The sequence below is a fragment of the Hylobates moloch genome, unplaced genomic scaffold (assembly GCF_009828535.3).
Source record: "Hylobates moloch isolate HMO894 unplaced genomic scaffold, HMol_V3 SCAFFOLD_18, whole genome shotgun sequence".
NCBI lineage: Eukaryota > Metazoa > Chordata > Mammalia > Primates > Hylobatidae > Hylobates > Hylobates moloch.
In genome coordinates this window covers 58,026,450-58,043,995 of record NW_026652293.1, presented here as the reverse complement: position 1 = coordinate 58,043,995, position 17,546 = coordinate 58,026,450, and the positions used below count along the sequence as shown (strand labels likewise).

General features: G+C 45.6%; 1 protein-coding gene across 3 annotated transcripts in view; it reads right to left on the bottom strand.

Moving 5' to 3' along the window:
* CNIH3 (cornichon family AMPA receptor auxiliary protein 3) overlaps positions 1-17,546 on the bottom strand; it is a 137,210-nt gene that overhangs the window by 87,628 nt on the left and 32,036 nt on the right. Inside the window, exon 1 of one of the 3 annotated variants that reach the window (XM_058430941.1) lies at positions 9,106-9,201. The exons of the other annotated variants lie outside the window; for them this stretch is intronic. Coding sequence (XP_058286924.1) covers positions 9,106-9,189 — 84 coding nt within the window. The 5' untranslated portion in view covers positions 9,190-9,201. Of the gene's footprint in view, positions 1-9,105; positions 9,202-17,546 lie in introns of those variants that run through there. 3 annotated transcript variants of the gene reach the window in all.

The following is a 17,546-nucleotide window of genomic DNA, read 5'->3' as shown; positions in this document are numbered from 1 at the left end:
AAAATTCCCTTAAAATATCGATTTGCTCTTAATAAAATCACAACAGGTTTTGATTTTGGTTCTATACTGTTTCTTTTTGAAAACTTCTCATATTCATGTCTCAGAATGTGTCTTGCTGCTTTCAGCTTTTTTCTCCCCCTGAAAAGGCCTGAGATGCTAACTCTCTCCTTCAACTTTTTTGCTAGCTCTTTTAACTTTTTTTCCTCCAGTTCTAACTACTGCAGTGGCCTGATGCTGAAATGTTTATCTGTAAGGTCTAGAAAAGCAATGTTTTCTCCAGTATAACTTGATTCTGTACTCTTGGCTTTTCTTGATTATGTCTAAATTGTTCCATGTAACTGGCAAACTTCTCATGCTGTTCCCCTGCTCAAAGTACTAGTTTCCCGGTTTCTTCTTTCCAAGGTTCACTCATGACCCTGGACACACTCTTCCAGTACCTGATTAATTCAAGTACTCTTTTCCCCTCAGGTTTGGCTTTCAGGTTATCTAAATGAGCTTCCCATAAGGAGAAGCAATCACGCTGCAGAAGGTCTTTCTTTGCCTTTTGGTAACTGGCCTAAGAAGCAGATTTACATTTTACTAAGAGAATTTCTATCTCCTCATTATTAAGTTTTTGATTAATTAGGAAAACCGAAATTTGAAAGAATTAAGGTTTTTACATCCATGTAACTTGCTGTATTGCTTTTAAAGTCCTCGTGCTATTAAGTTACAGGGCATTGACTCCTGGGTCTGAAAAAGGCACCTACTCCTGCTACATCCTCAACACTGACACCAGTCAAAGCCTCGTCTTCAGACCCAGGAGAGGGTGACAAAACAAACTGCTTTCATGAGACACAGGGCCAGAAATTAAAACTATTCAATCCCTCTAGGCCCAGGGACTATAGCAGAAGAGGTGGGCATGTGAGATTGCAAGGCCAATTTTGAGGAGTAAAATTAGTTCAGTCTTTCTAAAAACTAAACATTAATATCAAAAGCACACTGATGCAACGCCAGCATCTGGGCCTCTGTGTCAGAATAACAAGATTTTCTTGAAGCATTGATCTGCTCTAATAGAAAATTATAAAAGGTTATAAAAGGTTTATATAAATGTCAGATTGATTAAAATTAGATAAAATTGTTTATAAGGTTTTATTGAACTTAGCTTTAACATTAATAATACACTATACAGAGGTAAATTCGATTTTCTCTTTTGAACAAAATGTGTAATATTAATAAGAGATAATAGGAGATTTCTGTTTACCTTTTGAGTTAGCTGCAGGAAAAAAAAAGAGGGGAGAGAGAGACAGGTTTAGTTGGCCCCACACTGTCTTTGTTGTCTTATTATCTGGGAAAGTGGATTTCCTATCAAAAAGTAAAGGTCAGGATTTGGTGTTTTTTTTTTTTTTTTAATATTTGAATTATCCTTCTGGCTAAACGAATAACTATCCTATAGTGACTGTGACCCTATTTTGTGAAATCAGGTGTATTAAACCTTTGATATTTGACAAATTTTCCAAAAGCAAAATTTCAAGTTTTAAATTCAGTCTTTTTGGCCAGGCACAGGGGCTCACGCCTGTAACCAGCACTTTGGGACACAGAGGCAGGCTGATTGCTTGAGCCCATTTCAAGACCAGCTGGGCAACATGGCAAAACCTCACCTCTACAAAAAAAAAATACAAATATTAGCTGGGCATGGTGACACACACCTGTAGTCCCAGCTACTTGAGAGGCTAAGGTTGGAGGATTGCTTGAGCCAGGGAGGTTGCGGCTGCAGTGAGCCATGATTGTGCCACTGCACACCAGCCTGGGCAACAGGGCAAGACCTGATCTCAAAAATAAACAAATAAATAAATACATTCAGTCTTTTTGACCACAAACTAATTTTTTAGATATTAGGGTCCCTTGAATTCCAAGAGAGACATATTAGGCTTATTTGGTATGTTAAAATTATATACAAATCATTGTCATATAGTAAATGTTTAACTTTCTTTGGGTTACATTTATATAAATGTGTTATTAATGTATATTCCAAAATCATGTGAATCCCTAAATTTCTGATCTTAGCATATGTTATCAGTAATAATTAAGATTATGTTAAATTGTTGCATGCCACAGAAATAACCAATCTTCCTTGTCAATTGTGTCTTCAACCCTGACTGTCCTAAGACTTTTGTCAACCACAATTGTTTTACTTTGATTCTTCTCAAAAAGCAGTTTATAATCAGCTACAGTCAAAAACTTGCTTCTTTAGGGGAGTTCATGAAAAGGACTCTTGAATGCAGATTTCTAATAACTTTGGAGATTGTGCCACTGGATTAGAAAGAAAATGTCCAGGACTCTCATTGGAGGGCTGATGTGTTCATGAGGATTGCTGGCCCAATATCAAGCAGAACAGGACTAATTGCATGGACTGAACTAGTAGAGGACTGAAATAAGTTTTTATTATGTCTTTTATTTGAAATATTGCTGATTGTTTTTGTTTTGGTTTTCAGAGTCAAGAACACTTTTTCTTTTGGGCTATTTATAGCCTTTAACAAGTGAGTAAAATAAGCTCTTATCAATAAAATGTGAAGCATATTTCTCTCTCTCTCTACTCTGTTTCTCCTGAATCTGAAAACTATTTGTGGTGTTATTACTTTATGGCTTAATATATGCTTTGTATGCAAACCATAGGGGACTGGCTTTATGATGACAGGCATATTAACCTTATTTTTTGGCTTTGGGGTTTTGGCTCTTATGTTGATTTAAGGGTTAAGGACTGTGTGCTCACCTCCACTCCTGTCTGGCCTAGAATGTTTAATTGGCTATAAGCATTGGCTATAGGTATCCTACTGAAGGACAGGATGGACGCAGGACAGGTAGCCATACCACCCTGGCAATGATATGGGACAAAATAAAAGCTTGGCCATCAATGTTGCCTCTGGCATATCGAGACCAAAAGAGACCAAAACGAAAACAAAGTCCTAAGCCTCCCATCAACTGAATGGATCCACTTGTAGCCAAGGGGACTCCAGTTGCCAAGAGACAAATCTTGTCTAGGAAAAGGTCTTGCCGCTTGCCCTGCTGAAGATACAAGTAGCTCCCAGGAGTGGGTTGGCTCTTAGCCCCTTCGAAATGTATGGAAGACCATTTCTCCAACTCCTAGACTCTAGATGATATATAAAATAATTAAGAACTATATTAACTACTGTCTCTGAGCTTGCTTCCAACAAGCTCCAGTTCCCTACAGATGTGCCTCTCCACTCTTTGAAACTGGAGGATCAAGTCTGGTTGAAGACCTGGAAATCCCAACAGGCTGAAGACCAGCCACAAGCACAATAAGTCAGCCCTTTTGAAATGCTGCTGACCACCCACTCATCTGTCAAGTTAGCCAGCATAGATTGGGTAAAACCAGTCAGTCCCTCTGGAGTAAACAGTCATGTTCTTGTGAACACCGCCCCCCCCGACCACTGCCCCTGCGCCACCTGCCACCCTTATACCCAGCCAAAGATCCTAGATAAGAAATCATAAAGGGAACATGCACTTTTCCGGTCATCGTTCTCTCCTAGACCCTAGCTTTTCGCATGTGGGATGTAATGAATCAGGAAGACGTTTTTGGTAGGCTTAGGATTGTTCTCTTGGATTCCCCAGTGGATTCACTCCAGATTCTGCTACTTTAAAATTTGGTTTATCTATGCTATTAATCACTTTAGTTCAATGTGGCCTCAAATGTTGTTCAAAAAGCAAAATAAAAGTACACAGATCATGGTCTTCCAGTGCGCCAGATGCCAACCAGGTACTTTGAGTATTTCCCATTATAAGTGGAATGCTTTCATTCTTCTCATTATGCCACAACGACCTTCCTCGGCATGAAGCATCCAGGATTGATGGTCAGATTCCCCATGACTGAGGAACTGATCAATAGAAAGGGGAGGGACTGAAACTGCCCCAACTGTTCAACAGAACTGATGCTTCTGGTTTTTTGAATAAACATGGAAATTGACACTCCTGGGTCTTAAAATGTGAAATTTACGTTTGTCTCATCTCAGTTCCTTCCTCAGGAAACTGACCATCAGACAAGAAGCTGAAATTCAAACAATTACCACATCCAGTGAGAGGCCAGTCCCCACAACCTTCATGTTTGCTTCCATACTACCCCTCCCTAATTCCTGCTTTCCCACGCATAGCTACACTCCTTCTCCACTATACAAACCTCCAATTTTAGTCCGTTGAGAGAGTTGGGTTTGGGACTGATCTCTCATCTTTCTGATTGATGTCACCCTAACAAAAAGGCTTCTTCCCTGGCAATACTTGTTATCTCAGTAATTGGCTTTCCATGCAGTGAGCAACGGATCCTGAGTGTTTTGCTAACACTAGGTGTCTGGAAAGTTGGAGAACAAACAAGTGGAAGTGAGGTTCTCCAGAAAAGGCCTAGTGTTCTGTGTTGCTCATTAGGAGTGGCTCCCTATAGCTTGAAGGCCCACTATACTGACAGTGACATTAACAATGACTTGTGAAAACCGAGGAGTCTAACTAGGATTCTCCCTCCTGCTTGCATGTCCATTTTCCTTCAGCCCAAAAGTTAACTGTGCTGAAAGGCCTCCATTTACCCTTCCAGATCCCTCTTCACCCTTCTCCACCCTGCCCACAGCCCTAGCAGCCTCTGAACAATGCATCATCTGGCCTTCCTTGCCCTCTTGCTTCCCATTACATTAGGCCAACAGGAGGCATCAGCTGAAGACACAAGGATCTTATTAGGGTAGTTATTGCCCAGTTCCCTTCCTGCTACTGTGGCTTCACAATGTCTCTACCTCTCCACATGAGGCCCTAGCTCCTTCAGAAGACAGCCCCACCCACTATAGCTCCCATGAAGTTCTAGTAACAGCCTCCTCCCCTCACCCCTTCACACCCAGGGGTGGTAACAGCTTCATGGGTTGCTAGATCCTGGTGCCACATCATCCCTGTTGGTTTCTTAACCCTATACCTCCTCTGTAAATAGTCCCCACTAAACTTTCCTCAATTACCCCCTTTGCATGTGCGATCTGTTTTCTAACAGGACCCTAAAAGATACATGAGCCAAAGAGAGACCTGAAGGTTAGGTCAAGTTGCATTTCCTAAATACTCTGGATATATTCCAGCATGTAAAGGGATGGCCGATCAAAGTTTTCAACATTCTACACCATAGGGATTGGAATTAGTCTGGCCTAGAAAAGTTTCAAAGCAGGTACTACTCGTTACTAGTTATTAAGCAGAGGTATTTTTTATAAAAAATCTTGGTAATGCTCCTGTAGACTATCTGGCTTTGGGCAATACAGCTTCTTAATGAATTCTCCAGAATGAATTATTTGCAAAGTGTGTCCCTAAGTAACTAAACGAAGTGACCTGCTGTATGGAGTTATTGTGTATAGCCAATTAAATCCTGCAAGGCATTTGCTGATTCAGTTTTTAGAAACAGGCATCAACAGTGGTTAAAATCAGTGTCTATTGAGGTCACACCTAGTTTATGAACAAAGAAAGGAAGAAAAAGCTGTATATCAGCATATATAATATCTTATTTATTAAACAAACAAAACCCAACTCTACAGCAGGGAGGCATGCATCTGGGCTATTCAAAAGCAACTTAAAATCTTTTTTCGTTGTTGTTGAGATGGAGTCTTGCTCTGTTGCCTAGGCTGCAGTGCAGTGGTGTGATCCTGGCTCACTGCAACCTCCACCCCCTGGGTTCAAGTGATCCTCCTGCCTCAGCCTCCCAAGTAGCTGGGATTACAGGTGTGCGCCACCACAACTGGCTCATTTTTGTATTTTTAGTAGAGACAGGGTTTCGCCATGTTGGCCAGGCTGGTCTTGAACTCCTAACCTCAGGTGATCCACCCGCCTTGGCCTCCCAAAGTGTTGGGATTACAGACATGAGCCACCGCATCCAGCCAAATCTTTTTCTTTTTTTTTTTTCTGAGACAGGGTCTCACTCTGTCATCCAGGCTGGAGCACAGTGGCACAATCACAGCTCACTGCAACCTTGACCTCTCAGGCTCACGTGATCCTCTCACCTCAGCCTCCCAAGTAGCTAGGTGTGGTAGTGCATACCTGCAGTCCCAGCTAATTTTTTCATTTTTTAATAGAGACAGGGTTTCACCATATTGCCCAGGCTGGTCTCAAACTCCCGGATCAAGCAATCAACCTGCCTCGGCCTACCAAAGTGCTGGGATTACAGGTGTGTACCACTATGCCCGGCCTTAAACTCTTTAAAGGAAGAGAGGCTAAGGCCCAGCTGCCTTCCTTTGTTCAAAACAGATATAGGAGGCCATACTGAATCTTGAGGTAGTATTAAAAAGCAACAGTAACTGAGAATTTATATTGAGTTTGTACAGCTTCACCAGTTCAGAGTGAATACTAAAGAGAGACTGCAAAGTCTTATATTTTCCTTAATAGATTACTTCACAGGAGAAGTATGTAAAAAATGATCAATAAAAATACAGAAATATCCAAAACCCCATTGCTCCTCATCTAAAACACTGGACTGAGAAACACAGATTCCAAAATTCAAGGAAGAAAAACATAAAATTTAGATGAAATGTCTAATAAACTACAGTTGCTTTTTGTTTCTTTTGAGGCAGAGTTTCACTCTTGTTGCCCAGGCTGGAGTGCAATGGCACAATCTTGGCTCACTGCAACCTCTGCCTCCTGGGTTCAAGTGATTCTCCTACCTCAGCCTCCCAAGTAGCCGGGATTATAGGCGTGCACCACCACACCAGGCTAATTTTGTATTTTTAGTAGAGACGGGGTTTCACCATGTTGGTCAGGCTGGTCTCAAACTCCTGACCTCAAGTGATCTGCCTGCCTCAGCCTCCCAAAGTGCTGGGATTACAGGCATGAGCCACTACAGTCTTTTAATGATGAGGTCCTCCCGGTTTGAAAAATAAGAGCCAAAAAATGGTTGATAAGGAATATGTAGCCTAATTAATAATTTATTTTAGTTGTCAAACCTAGGCTAGTGACTCACCAGGGCTGGCACAAAATGTGCCCCCTTCCTCCAGCTGGCCTTCCTGTGGCCTTCCTCCAGCTGGGAATTTCCGGTGAGTTATGCTCCTGCTGCGTTCCCAGTACCTTCACCCTCTGAACACCTGTGCAGCTAGAGCTGCTGAGACCCTCACATGTGGGCTTAGGCAGAGAGAAGCCCACATGTGCTGCACCAACCCTCACCACGGACAGAAACACATTAGCAGCCTCAGCCCCACCAATTCGTGCAAACTGGATTTAGTTTTGCTTCCATGGGCTTGGTTTCTGGAAGTCCAGAAATGAGCCCTGGGCTTCTGTGGAGCCCCCTTGCTGTCCTTCCCGCTCCTTCTACGTTGATGTGGTGTGTGCAGCCAGGCTACATCCCCAGCCTCCCACCCAGTAGAGGACTGGCTCGCCATACCTGGAACACCTATCAGGGGCCCGACGCTCCACTTAGCTCTTGCCTACCCCTCTCCTAAGGGGCCTTAAGTCCCTTCTTCTTCCCTCACTTCCTTTCTTCCTACACTAATCGACTGGCTAGAGTCCAGCTGACGGCAAGCTGACTCACTGCTTGGAACAGACACTTCTGCCAATCAAACTTTCAATAGCACTTCCCTACCGCTAGGTCTGAGTCCTGCCTGCTAAACTCATCAAACCTGTTAGCTCTTGTGCACAGACCACTCCATAGCCTCTTTGGAATGCAGCCAGGTTATATTCCCCAACCTTATGTCCAGTCCCAGTCCAGGAATGTTAAAGTTACCCCAGTCCGCTATATAGATCTGCTTCCTTCCATCTGGTCATGCCTCTGGCCAGAGGCAGCACACAGGGACGAAGGGTCTGGGTGAGGTCACAAGGCCCATTACCTGCCATCCCTCAAAACCCAGAAATCCCAGGTCGAAATCCCGGGCTAATATTCCTGCTTTGCAAGAATATCCAACAGGTCAATAATGTTATGAAAGTTTCTCACCCTCACTGGTTGGCTAGGGAGTGCGACAAGGGTGACAAGGAGATATCATTTTACACCTAACGGATTGAAAAAAATTTTGTGATAAGTTACTGTTGAGGAAGCAGGGAAAAAGGAGCCCCCACCCATGGCTGGTGAAAATGTGAACTGATAAAGCCTTTGGAAAGCAATCTAATAATATCTATTATTAATGAAAATACATATATCCTTCACTCAGCAATTCCCTGAGGATTTATCCCATTGAAATAGACACGACTAGGTAAGAATATATGCCCAGGTACTGTCTGAGATCACAAAAAACTAGAAACACATAAAGTCCAATCAATAAAAGCATGATTGAATAAACAGTGACACATCTAAATCTGGAATATTACGCAGTTCTGAGTTAGACCTTTACCGATCAACTCAGAGGGACTCCCTGAGCCATTATTCAGTGAGAAAAGCAAGATGCAGAGATGCAAAACCAAAATCAAGACACACTCTAAAAAGCATTAGTGTTTATGTAAGATTACATGAACACAAAGAAACAAATGAAGGATATACACCAGGCTGCTAACACCGGCAACCCTGAGGATGGAGGGGACAGTGACTGGAGGAAAGAGTTAAGCAATGATCAACAAAAACTACAACTTTTTTAAAGTGATGGTAAAGAAAACCAGAATGTGTGATGTAATCCCTTATCAATTATGTAAAATTACACGTGTGCCCGTAAAAAGACACATGAAAGTACAGTCACCAGAATGCTAACAGAGGTGACCACTACGTAGTTTCCTTATTCCTGCACTGCACAAGTGATGTTTTTTCCTATAACCAGGAAAATACTCCCCACACTATTTTACCATTGTTTTCTTTTTCATTGCCCTGCTTTTCTAACTCTATGGTCACTACAAACTCATTACTTCCCACTAAATTAACTATGTCATAGAAACAGCTGCCCACTGCACTGGGCTCAATGTTCACTGGGGATCGGGTGTGCGTGTGTGTGTGTGTGTGTGTGTCCGTGTCCCTCTGTCTCTCACTTTCACTCCAGCCCACCATCTACTGGAAAACTGAGCCTCCCCGTGTGAACAACCTTACAGAAAACTGAGGCCTTGCTCCAAAAGACCCCACCAAGCCAGTGTCTACACTGAGCACCTGGGCTCTGTACTTACCTCATTTTCCCCTGCCCAAGGAGTCCAGATCTTTACCTTGTGAGAAGCTTTGCCTGAATTCCAGCAGCAACAACAACAGGGGGCTCCACCAGACAGCCAAGGAGTCTTCTCCCCCGTCATCCTCTCAGGAGCTGGGTTCTGATGAATCTTTCCTGACTTTTACTCCCAAAAAGAGAGTTTATAAAGCCTCTAAATCCTCGCGCACATAGAAAGCCGTTTATGAACAGCATACCAATTTGCTAAAACAACTTTTGTTGTTGCGGGTGTTTAAATTGGAGCAGTCCTTCCCTCCACTGCCCACCCCTCTGCCCCCACCAAGTTTTGCCAACAAAACAGCCCCAAAGTCCCAGAGCCAAAAACAGAACTAAACACAAGGTCAGCTAGGTCAGGGGCTGCTATCCTGTGTGAGGGAACAAAGCCAGGCGCTTGGCTCTGGTGTTCATTTGCACATTCTTTTACATAAATTTGCATGTTGGCCTCCAGAAGCCTTACTCCAAGTATTAATATTTAAAATCAAATTGGTTAGTTTGTGCAACCTCCAGGAAGTATGTACTCAGCCTCCCTGCTTGATCGAGTCCAGAGAAACTTGTATCCCGTGGAAAAATGCTACTTAGGCAGAGAGCGCCCTGGCCCCATACTCTCAGTCTTCACAGTGGAGATTCCATCCTTAGCCCAGAATAGGTTGTCCAGTCTCCCAAGCCACCCCTGAAGATGTTCCCCAGCCTCAAAAGCTAGTTAAGGGTGTGGTCGGTGTGGCCACAGGCCTGCTGTTGAAGAATTAGTCACTTTTAGGACACTTAGGTTGTGTATAATGCGGAACTCAGCTCTTGCACTTGACACACAACACTTCGTGCTTGAGGAAGAGCATTTTTGTACATAATTGTGCATAACACCTACCACCCTTGAAAGCAGAAACCACAGCTTGCTATTTCAAAGTTCATGCTATTTCAAAGACCTCTAAGATTCCTGCTATTTCGGAGACCTCTAAGATTCTGTTAAGAACAACAATTTAGTGTAGTTGTCTTTCTGCCTGGCTGTTTAAGCTTGCATGCATTCTCCTCGATTTGGATTTACAACACAGAGATTATACAAGCAGTGAAGAGCAAGCTAGACGCAAAGCAATAAAGCCATCCTCACAGGTGTAAATACTGCCCAGGCAGACCCTGCATTTGGTGGACTGGGCTGGAGAATGGATCATTTTGCAATTTACAGAGGAGGAACCTCTGTTAAGGGATTTCCTTCCTTGGGCAAAGTTTTCCCCAAGTTTCTAGCTATCCAAATGAAGCCAAGTAGATTTCAAAAACCACTGTAGAGAGCCCTACTTGGGGGTTAGAGTTAAATATGGGATTCATAATTCATCCAATAAATTAAACTGAGCACCTATTGTGTAACAGGCTCTGTGCTGGAAATTAGGTATACATTATAGTATTAGTTCCTACTGCTGCTATAATAAATTTACACAAATTTAGGAATTTAAAGCAGCACAGTTTATTATCCTACAGCTCTGGAGGTCAGAAGTCCAAAATGGGTCTTGGAGGGCTAAAATCAAGGTGTCAGCAGGGCTTACTTCCTTCTGGAAGCCCTAGGGGAGAAGCCGTTTGCTTGCCTTTTCCAGCTTTCGGAGACCACTGGCATTTCCTGACCTCTGCTTCCAATGTCACATCTCTTTCTCTATCTCTCCTGCCTCCCTCTGTCACCTATAAAGACCTCTGTGATTACACTGGCTATACCCAGATAATCCAGGATAATCTCCCCATCTCGAGATCCTTGACTTAATCACCTTATATGGCAGAAGGGACTTTCCAGATGTAACAGTCACAGGTTCCAAGGATTAGGACATGAACATCTTTGGGGGTTCCTCAGTCTGCCTAGTGCAACTGGTGAGCCCCATAAATAAGGAAGGAGCCACCACTGATGGGCTGGCTGAAGAAGCCAGAGATTCAGAAAGGAAGAAATTCTAGTAACAAAAGGTGGTAGATTCTTCACAACTCAGTTTAGATAAATCATACCTTCTGGGTCTTCTATTTCCCTCTCTGATAAGGGGGATTTTGTAGTGGTAGTTGGAGCTCATGCTTGCAGCAGGGCTGAGAACCTCCTTTTGCTCTTGTCCCACCAGGAAGGAACAGTTACTAATCTGACTGCAGAACCAGACTAGATCTTGCTTACTGATGGGCAGGGTCACTGTGCACCAAGATATTCACAGGGCCTTACAGGTTGTTCCTTATGTCTACACCATCTTCAGAAGCATCATGGGGGGAAGTAATTGGGCCAAGGCAAAATCAGTATTCCAATATCCTTCTCTAACCTTGCCTCAATATGCAAACTCCCCAAGCCCAAACAGTGCACTTTGCTTCTAAATGACTCTGAAGAATGAAGATTGCCTATTACAGTACCCGGTACAAAACAGACATTTAATGTATGAGTAAATGAGCAGAAAATATTCTCCCTTTGTGCTCTTTTCTTTAGTAAACTCATCCCTTTCCACAGGTCCCATTACCATTTTTTTTCTTTTTTTCTTTTTTTTTCTGAGACAGAGTCTGGCTCTGTCACCCAGGCTGGAGTGCAGTGGCATGATCTCGGCTCACTGCAACCTCTGCCTCCTGGGTTCGAGCGATTCTCCTGCCTCAGCCTCCCTAGTAGCTGGGATTACAGGTACCCGCCACCACACCCAGCTAATTTTTGTATTTTAATAGAGACAGGGTTTCACCATGTTGGCCAGGCTGGTCTCAAACTCCTGACCTCAGGTGATCCACCCGCCTCGGGGTCTTGGTAAGAATCCCAAAGTGTTGGGATTACAGGCGTGAGCCACCATGCCCGGCCGCCCACTACCATTTCTAGCCTGCTTCACTCCTACCTGGACATGGCTGGTTCTTCACTCTCTCCCCAGCTCCAGATCCAGTTTCCATCCTAGATTCCTCCAGAACCTCAGCATGCCCGAAACAGAATTCATCAGTATATGTCTCCAAAAATTCCTGCCTGTTCCTGTAACCAGGACCCTAAGATAGAACAGTTCCAAAGCCTGGCTGAGTTTTAACTCTGTTCTTACCGACCTGCCACTATCTATCCAGCCGCCTGGCCCACCCAGTCCCTGTGCCTGCAGGCTCCTTACACCAGGGCCCCTGTGCCTGCAGGCTCCTTATGCCGATCTGGGAACCATAGCTGCTGTCCTTCCCTCCCCTCTGCCCTGCTGGCTCCCAGCCCACGTTCTCTTCTCCCCTGGGCCAGCCAGCCACACATCCTTGGCTCTGTCCCAGCCTCTGTGCTCTCCAGAAGTGGGGTTAACACACGTTCTCCCAAGTTTCCAGGCTTCACTTTCTCCACAGGGCCCTAACCCAGTTCACTGCTTTGGTTCTCATCATGAACATTTGGTCTCAGGTAATAATTTCCTGCCACAGCCTTGGCCACACAGAACCCAGTCCCTGGCAGTGACTGCTGTCCCAGCTTCTGCCCATCCCCAGTCTCTACCCTGACACCCAGGCCCAGGCAGGGGGGTGGTCAGACACTCCTGTTCCACCTCCATGGACAAGCAAGCCAGACTACTTCAGGGTTTTCCACAAGACACCCTCACTATTTGGTCTGAAGAATAAACTTTTTATCAGAGGAATCCAAGCCCCCTTTAATTATCAAGCCCAGAGAGGCACTGAAATGTGACTGTAGGATGGGCACAGTGGCTCATGCCTATAATTACGGCACTTCGGGAGGCCGAGGCAAGCGGATCACTTGAGGCCAGGAGTTCAAGACCAGCCTGGCCAACATGGTAAAACCCCGTCTCTACTAAAAATACAGAAGTGAGCTGGGTGTGGTGGCAGGCACCTGTAACCTCAGCCACTCAGGAGGCTGAGGCAGAAGAATCGCTTGAACCCAGGAGGTGGGAGGTTGCAGTGAGCCAAGATTGCACCACTGCACCCCGGCCTGCATGACAGAGCAAGACTCCGTCTCAAAAAAAAAAAAAAAAAAAAAGAAAAGTGAAGGGGCCATGTGTGACAGCAGTCATGTCTCATTCCCCTCTTGGGCTAAATCATTTCCTCTTGAGGCCACGTGCTATATGGGCTCTAGGCTAACTGACACCAGATTGTCATAAAATGTCACACACGGGACACCAGCACTCATACTCTATAGTTCACCAGTGTAGGGCCAATCACTAACAAATGTTATTTCTGTCAACCGGTGAGAACTCCTGTCAAACAACTTTGTATCGGCTCAGCCTTGTCCCCTTTTGCCTTTAAAAACCTGTTTGTAATAGGCTGGACGCAGTGGCTTATGCCTGTAATCCCAGTACTTTAGGATGCCGAAGCAGGAGGGTTGCTTGAGTCCAGGAGTTGGAGACCAGCTTGGGTAACAGAGCAAGACCCTGTCTCTACAAAAAATACAAAAATTAGCTGGGCGTGGAGGCACACCCCTGTAGTCCCAGCTACTCGGGAGATTAAGGTAGGAGGATTGCTAAAGCCCAGGAGGTTGAGGCCGCAGTGAGCCATGACTGTGCCACCGCACTCCAGCCTGGAAGACAGAGTGAGACACTGTCTCAGAACAAAAACAAAAACAAACAAACAACATGCTTGTAACAAAGGCCAAAGGGAGCACTCCCCAAGGCAACTTGGAATTGTGTCCCGGGCAGCTGTCCTCAACCTTGGCTCAGATAAACTGTCTGTATCAACGTTGCCTCAGTTCTTTCTTTAGGTTGGCAGAACTAATCCCTCTGTCTTTCTCTTCATCTGTCAAAATGCTGTTAGACCCATATAAGTGTCACCTCTCTGTGATGTCTCCAATCAAACATGACCTTGAATTGAACCTCCACTGAAAACCTCTGCTGTCTTATGTTAGAGTTACTATCTTAGACCGTGAGACTCTGAGGACTGGGCCTTTATCTAACTCTTTATAACCCATATAATTATGTGCTTGTTGTGACTGATCAATGGGTGCACAATAAATATGAATATAATTAAACACAACTGGATTCCCTAAAGGGCTACCCAGCACAATGCCCAAAACAGCCTGCATACTGCCAAGGGGAAGAGATGATCTGATCTATAAATTAAACATGCGCCATGCTTCTCTACTGCATCTCCCCCACTGCTTCCTGCCCTTTGGCCATTTGGTCCTTATTAATTCCGGAAATGACTGGAGCTTGGATGTGCTTTTCTTTGGGTTTCTAGGCTCCAACAAATGTAAACATCCGCTGGCCACAATGAGTGCTGCACCTGCTGCCATAGCACAGCCTTCCGGGCTGAGCCTGCTCCACATGTTACCACGAATTAGAACAGGGGCTAAACCTCGCCACCCACCATATTTTGGAAATAAGCACATCAGGAGCACAGAGGGAGCGTCACCACGTGATGGGGAGCTGCGCAGCCCTGCCTTCAGAGGGCTGAAAACGCTCGGCACCGCTGGCTCATCATCTTCCACAGCACGCTCTGTAACAGGCGTGCAATCCAGTACAACGCTGAACAGAGGCGCAGGGGAAAGGAGGCCAAGCCAGGTCTCTCTGCCACTTCTTTGGGGATTGCCCTTCGAGAGGTGAGTGTACTGCCTCTTAGGGGCTGAGTCTCCTCTGCAGCACCAAGCAATGGCCAGACACCAAACAGGGCGAGACCCAAGAAAGTAACATAGGAGAGAGGGGGCAGAGCAGGGCAGTGGGGAGGTGGTGGGAGGAGAGAGAGAGAACTGATCAAATGTGGTAGGGAGAGGCACAAGGTAAGCATACAGTTTTTCCTTGGTAGAGACCTCACTCCCTCTTGTGTATTTCTCCATGTTTAAAACTGAAATAAAAGATGCCCAGCACTCAAAGAGAAGGCGAGCAGGGATTCACACCATTCGCCACTCCCAGTGGTGAGGCAGCCTCTATTGCCTTCCATAACCATCCTCACCCAGGGTGTGAAATGCTTCCACAGTCCTTAGTTGGCCACACAGAGATCTCAGCCACTACCTGCACGGGGTCTGTTAGCAGTACAGAAGCCACTGTCCTTCTCCAGTGCCCCCAGCTCAGAGGTGTATGCACTTGGCTGCTTACACTTAAGCAAGTTTCCAGCACTGGCATTTGCCTGAGCCTCTCTGGGTATCTCAGAAGACCTTTGAACTTGGAGGAGTCTTGAGCACCACCGCTGTGCAAAACCTCAGCCCTCTAGTGGCAAGGGTTGAGCATTACAGCTTGGTGGAAGAAAAAAATTGTTTGGCATACAGCAGTCAGGTATCTGTGGGATAAAGGACAGTCATCTGCTTGCAGCAGCCAGGAGAAATTTAAGAATGGATGAAAACAAAGCTGAAGGTATAAGGGTCATAGGGATGCTTTTTTGCTCCCTTGGTTTGCAGAATTTGTTTAATTCAACAAATACATCCCGCTGCATGCCAGGCAGAATATTAGAGCCAGACATCGCCTTGGACATCACCTGGTCCAACCCCACACTCCCCGATATCCTGTAGTCTAGCTCCATAGCTGCCACCTTGGATGGGGAATCATCCACTAGAGAGCTACAAAAAATACAAAAATTAGCTGGGCGTGGAGGCACACCCCTGTAGTCCCAGCTACTCAGGAGGTTAAGGTAGGAGGAGGATTGCTAAAGCCCAGGAGGTTGAGGCTGCAGTGAGCCATGACTGTGCCACCACACTCCAGCCTGGAAGACAGAGTGAGACACTGTCTCAAAACAAAAACAAAAACAAACAAACAACATGCTTGTAACAAAGGCCGAAGGGAGCACTCCCCAAGGCATTCAACACATTCGGTCACCAAGCATGCGTTGAATGTGCAGGCCCTGCTGAGGTGCTGGAGCAACGGCTATGAACAAGCCCCACTCGGGCCCTGCCTTCATGAAGCTTTCAGTCTAAGAGGTCCCCAAGGTCACTTGGCCTCTACTACAATTCTAATACCCCACTAGATCCACCGGGGTTGCTGCCAACCCCCAACTTCCAGTCTCAGAAACGCCAGGATGGCCTCAAGTGGTCTGAGCCACAGCAGTGAGACAGCCAGGCAGGAAGGGGTCCCCAGAGAAACTCCAGCCGACCTGCACACTGGGAGGAATGCACCCTGGGGTAGAGCCTCGGAAGTTCCCGTCATGTGCAGCAGGAAGGAGCCCGGACCCTCCTCTTCCTGGGTAGAACCTGGGATTTCATCCATGAGGCAGGAAGCCTATACTAGAAGGACTCTCGTTCTGCTGAGTCCCTGTTCCCCCCTTTTTTCCTTTTTGCCCAATAAATCCCATTATTCTCACCCTTCAAATTGTCTGTGAGTGTAATCTTTTGTGGCTGTGTGACAAGGACCCCATCTTTAGCTGGACTAAGGAAAAGTGCCACAACGGGAGGGAGGCTGCCCGGCCTCCATGAAGGTCCAGGCTCTCTCCTCACACACCAGACCCACCACATCAGGCCTCGCCCTCATGACTCACTCACTGTCCCGCCAGGGTCTCTCCAGCCAAGCCGACTGGGCTGCGGGGCCAAAGCAGGCCAGCGTGGTGACACTAAACACCTCGCTGCATTTTCCCTAGTTTCCTTAAATCTAGATGAGCCTCATGTAGACGTGACTGGAACCGATGTCCAAAAGATGCCGCAAATAAAATGCACTGTAGACACAGAAACCACTGTACTGCAGTGTAATTTCTCATACTACATTTGTTTTCTCTAGTGGACTACCATCTCCTTCAGGGCAGGCCTTGTTTTGTTTCTCCCTCTATTCCCAGGGCCCAGGATCCTTGGCAGGTATTTGATAGTTGTGAAATAAGCAGGTGCGTTTGAGAACAGGAATACAAAGTGAATACCAAAGTGCATATACTCCAAACACACGCCTCGACCATCAGCAAGGCCATAGAAGGGCTGCAGATGTGTCCACACTGCCAGATCTTAGCTGGCTGACACAGGCAGAAATGGAGGACCCTTTAGGAATCTCAGAGGAGAACCACACCTTGGCCTGCATGCTCAGATACAATGCGCTCTCCTTTAGAACTCTCTCCGGAGAACTCTACAGCTCAGAGCACCAACAGTTCACAGTGTCCCAACTGTTCCCCCTGCCTAGCTCTCTAGCATCTTACTTCGCAAGGCCAGGCTTTCGATGCACAGATGCAAGACCCAGATATGTTTGGATTTTCTTTCATAACAGCCTCTCTATGTGCAGTTCTAAGACAATGAGAAATCAGAAACACAAAGCATTCTCTTAAATAAAATAAAATAAAATCTCCACCTACAGAGCACAGAGAGCTTGAGTCACCCAGAATATATAGCAGAAAGGTGGAGGAGCACAGTGGTAAGGTGCCATGCTCTGGGGTCAGACTGCCTGGAATCAGTCCGGGCTCAGCCATTTACTACCTGTGCCTCCACTTCCTAATCTGAAAAACAGACACCATCATAGTAGCTACAGCCAGGTACAGTGGCTCACACCGACAATCCCAGCACTTTAAGAGTCCAAGGCAGGTGGCCTTGCATTCAGGGTATTCACTAGTTTTACAAATACAACTCGAGTTTCCAAGGTGGGGGCCTGGGAGCATCAGGAAAGT